General features: G+C 41.1%; 1 protein-coding gene across 1 annotated transcript in view; it reads left to right on the top strand.

Moving 5' to 3' along the window:
* Nucleotides 1–5000, top strand: part of LOC122257393 (sodium-dependent phosphate transport protein 2B) — a 20794-nt gene that overhangs the window by 4269 nt on the left and 11525 nt on the right. The window contains exon 2 of the mRNA XM_043022657.2: nucleotides 2749–2896. Coding sequence (XP_042878591.2) covers nucleotides 2749–2896 — 148 coding nt within the window. The remainder of the gene's footprint in view (nucleotides 1–2748; nucleotides 2897–5000) is intronic.

The following is a 5000-nucleotide window of genomic DNA, read 5'->3' as shown; positions in this document are numbered from 1 at the left end:
CCTGCCTATAAACAGACGTATGTGCACACACACACACACACACATATACACACAAACAAACAAACAAACAAACACAAACAAACACACACACAAACAAACAAACACACACAAACAAACACACACACACACAAACAAACACACACAAACACACACACACACACAAACAAACACACAAACACACACACTGTAGCACTGACCTTGGGGAGGATATACAGGACCGTGCAGGCGGAAAGACACCTCTCGCGAAGGCAAGAGAGAGGGCGTGCCAGCAACACAGCTTGGTAACAGGGTGTTTCTTAAAACCGAATCATTGTTATATCACCAAATTAGCATTGAGATTTTTACTGGGCGACCCCTTGATCCCATAGCCGTGTAGCATCACGTTCCCCAACAGGTAAAAGATGCGTTGGTCTTATAAAAACTTGCCGGGGATGCTGTCCTTCCCATTCGAGACACAGGGCTGCGTTCGTCCTGTATGGTTGCGAGTCATTATCTTTCTTATCTTTCAATCGACAGGGTCACGTCAGTGGGGTTAAGTAGACCAAGGAGGCAAAGAGCTTTTCCTTAAAGTTCTTAGGCAGGTACACACAGACACATATGAGTCACCCTTACACAGGATAAGTTACTAGATACACACCTTCGTTGCTTCCTTTGTCTGCAGCAATCATTGAGGTCATGATGATTATTCTTTGCTTTAAAGCTGCAAGAGAGGATGAACATTTCACCTAAAACGAACGTCCAGTCAGCATTGTAAGGTTTGCGTAACTATTATCTTGCTGTTCATTTGTTTTAAAGTAGGATGATCAGCATTCCCTTGTTTTAGGTTCATAGACTCTCGTTAGTGCAGATCTTTGTATTTATTTTTTTTATGATGCGAATTATTCATATGATCCGTATAAATCGAATGCATGCTGATCTTTATTAGACACATTACAGTGGTGTGTTCTGGCATCTCTCTTTAAGACATTGGAATATTCAGCATCATATTTGCCACTCCATTACCATATACAATCATACACACAAGTAACAACTGACTCTTCATTATCAAATTCTCAATCATATATATTCAGTCTTTAAGATATTATGAAAGACGATCTGAATAAGCCACAATCTTCAGCTAAATCTTCAGCCTTGGGAGCCTAGCATAGATAAAGACCTAAATGACCTTGAGTGTGAAACCAGAGGGAATGTTATACTGTTTTTTGTAATTTCTGTAGATTATATCTGATAAAGTGAAGTTTTATTAAATTGATAAATCGTTTAAAATGTTTGTTCCAAAACTGCCTTACTAATACTATTTGGTCTCATTTCCTTGTTTTTCCTCCCACGTCAACACATAGTGAAAGACGTTCATCCTCTTTGTAAAAGTAAACTATTCTGAATTTAGCATTCCATACAAGCACGTGTACACATGCGTGCAAGAAGAGGGACGGGTAGGGGGTGCAATGGCATGCGATAAGACCGGATGAGACCAGTTGTTGATGAGACACAGGTAGCGGCTGTTTAACTAGTTGTCGTTTTCATCTTGTTTGATGCGTGTCAATTTCATTACCATCAGTATCATCATTCCACTTCGTGTGGGAAATTATGCTGGTTATTGACTATTTGGGTTAGGTACGTGTTACGGTTTTAGAATTTCAGAAATATATTTTCCAACAACTCTAAAACTAAAATAGAGATTTTTCGCTTTGACCACACTTTTTTTCGCCCGAAAAGGTGTGTGTTCAGAGGTACACGCCATTAAATGTCTTTCACAGGTGTTTTCGCACAGGTGTCAACGAAACGTAGCTCCGCGCATCACCGAGGTAGTAAAGTTGTGGCGTGAAAGAGGAAAGCGGTTCTTTTTGTGCATGTTGGTCCCACTCGCTTCATCGGCGTGACGGGGAACTAACAATGGTTTATAAACATTATCCTCAAGGTTATAGATCACATAGAGGGTTTCAAAATAATGTGGGGAGGCCTGTTGTGCGATCGTGAAGTGAGCAATTTTGTTATTAAGTTGAAAGGCGTCGTTCGCTCTTTGCTCTATTAGTTCAGCTGAAGTAACTGTAGCTCCGCTTAGTACAGCTGAAGCGGCCAAACTTCATTTGCTAGTGAATGTATTCCGAGGTCAAGGTACTCACTGGGTAATCCGGTATACCTTACTTTATTCTAATTACGCTGCTCGATTACGTAAGTATACTTTGAGTCTAAACACGAAGATATATTGATAAACTTGGATTTTGAATCAATTGTCAATGAGGGAATGGATTTTTTACTATGTGTATGACCAATGCGCTTTCAAAAAATCTAAATTTCAAAATCCTGGACTTGCAATAGGGTAAAAAAATAATAATAAAAGTAACTCTGGAAACATAAGCTTGGGCAGTAAACAAACGGGGAACGCGTCCAGTCAGAGTCGCTTTCATGATAGCTCGTTATGAATAATTCGCTCATTAGTGGTGTAATATTGAAGTGCTCATTAACTGGCGTCATAATTCATCCATATCTTATCAGCAATCAGGATTCTTTCCAATCGGTGATTTTCTGATTCTGGATATCGAGTGAGTGTTACATTTTCTAGCTTTCCCCATTGTGAACTAAGCACGCCAACCTGCGCTTTTAACTTTCTTTTTTTTAATAAGCGATCGCCAAGGTGCTCCTGACAAAAAATATCACTAGCTCTATGTTCGTCGTTTCCAGATCATACGAATAATATATCCCGTTGAAGATAAGCCTTGTGTAAACAGATCATCACGTTCTTTCCAGATGGACAACGGCCACGTGAACAGCGCCTACAATGGCGACGTGCCTTCGAAAGCAGCAGACAAGGAGCGGGAAGTCCAAGAGCGCAGTCAGAAGAAAGACGATCCTTGGGCCATCGTCGAGCTGGTGGAATCGGGTCCTAAATGGAGCGGTAAGTCGTAAACTTTCGAAGGATTTTATGATCTTTATCTGACCTTTATTGCAATCGCAGGGATCATTGCTACTGTTTGGTCAATACCCCTTGAATCAGACAGCCTTGATAACTAATACTGCACATCACCGCGGTTAACGGTCGTCATTTCACTGTTACGTCGAGTTGTAGCTTATTAGACATTGATCAAGTCCTATCTTCACTGATAGTACATATATGGATCACTATTACGAGACACAGCGCAGGCGAATTGCCGTTTTCAAATCTCAATTTTGGATCAGTATAGCTAACAGGAGCCTGGCACAGACAGCCCATTCTATTTTGATCGAGAAAGAAAATACGCATTCTCCTTTCACTCCATGTACGCACTGGACCTGGATCGTGGAATTGTAGTTCGACCAGTTCTTGGCGTGACCATTAAGGCTCGAGGAACCTGCCCGGCCATCCCTCCATCCCCGAATAGCGCCCGACGTACCTTTCACCTTGACAGTGGCAACGTGCCCACCTTTGCCATGCAACCCGGGAGCGAGGCTGGCCACTCAAGGTCATTATTCAAAGATTACATTTCCTTTTTCTTTCCGCGGTATTTGTTGGATAATATGGCCGGGAGATTTTTTTTAATGATAGAGAAAGGATTGAGTACTGTGACGCTATTGTTGTTGTTTGTTTGTTTTTAGTAATTTCGTGCTCTTGCGTTATATGAAGATTGACCAATGGCGCACTACAAATATAATTTTTATCAATGAAATTAATACCGTGCTATGTACTCCTTTCACATTTAAAGGCTAAGAATGAATTGAATCAGATATTATTCATGATTTACAGTAACTGTTAATATGAACATACCAGGACGCCAGTTAGGATGCATTTAATATTTCGCTTACGTATAAAGCCACCAGGGTGTGGCATGTTATAGTTTACAAACGCTGTGCCACGCTTGCGATGGTGTTGATCTCATTGAGCAATACATCTTGCTAAATCAGCACAGTTCGGAATTTACCAAGACCGGTCGGACTCGCTACTGTTTTGAATGCTACGTCGGGTTTTAGAGCATTCTATGTTTTAATATTACAGAAGTAGTTTACCTACAATGACCTCTATTGTTTTGAAGACAAATTCAAATTATTCCCCTCCGTTATGAAAAGGATCTATTGAATCAACTATTTTACTTTCTCCATAATATACATCAGTCTCAACCACGAGTTAAAGACATTTAGCAATCCATGGTCATTGTTGCCCAGTCCAAAGACCACGGTCATGGACAAGTAAACAGTGCCTGTATTTTAGCAGTTCCAGCGTGCACGTTCCAGCATGCGTGTTAACCAGGTACTGGGGCAACTTTTTTTTTGCCTAGGCAGTAACTGACCGACTTCTATGTGAAATCCAATGGCCGTCTGACACCTGTTGCCTCCTTTTCGCTATATAGAGGTTTGCGAACACAATATGAACCGTATGTTGGCAAGCTGGGTAAACAAGATGATAGGCAAGTAGATGTTTGGTAAAATACATAAGAATAAGTGTTTGTGCAGTCATACGAGTTCATCGACCTTGCATTTGAACTTGCACTCGATAAGCTGCTAGGTCTATTTAGGCCTATCAAGGCGAGATATGCGCCCTCACCAAAAGAATGCGAGATATAGTCTGCTATATTATATTCGTGAACTAAGGTGATTTTTCTCTGTTTTCTAAGCGTATTGATGAATAATAATAAGTATGAATGACCTCTCTTGCTAACAGACTCTGGAATGACTTATAGGCATTCGCGATGACTATTTCCTTCACAATAGCCTTCTTAGTCCATTAGACGTAAAGAAGGTTACTAGCCTCCGCTGCCTTCAGCTCGTAGCTCAGGACACCAACCGTATAAGGCGGCACTGGGACTCGAGCCAAGCCTAGACTGCTAGCGCGATAAGGTGGCCGATGTCTACAGCTCTTTAATCCCGAGGTCTACATTTCAGAGCTGCATAACCTTTCACTTGATTTTAAAAACTGGCATTCTGATTCGATATTGTAGGGGGAGAGGGTGTTGTAGGGTAAAAGTTAGCAACGCCAATCCAGTTTTATTTGCGTTGGTCTTTGCTGAAGCTTTTGGTCAGATATTTTT

The sequence above is a fragment of the Penaeus japonicus genome, unplaced genomic scaffold, assembly GCF_977035675.1.
Source record: "Penaeus japonicus unplaced genomic scaffold, GWHDUDI00000001_assembly GWHDUDI00000013, whole genome shotgun sequence".
NCBI classification, from domain to species: domain Eukaryota; kingdom Metazoa; phylum Arthropoda; class Malacostraca; order Decapoda; family Penaeidae; genus Penaeus; species Penaeus japonicus.
The sequence above is the reverse complement of the archived record's forward strand: the minus strand, read 5'-3'. Positions and strand labels throughout refer to the sequence as shown.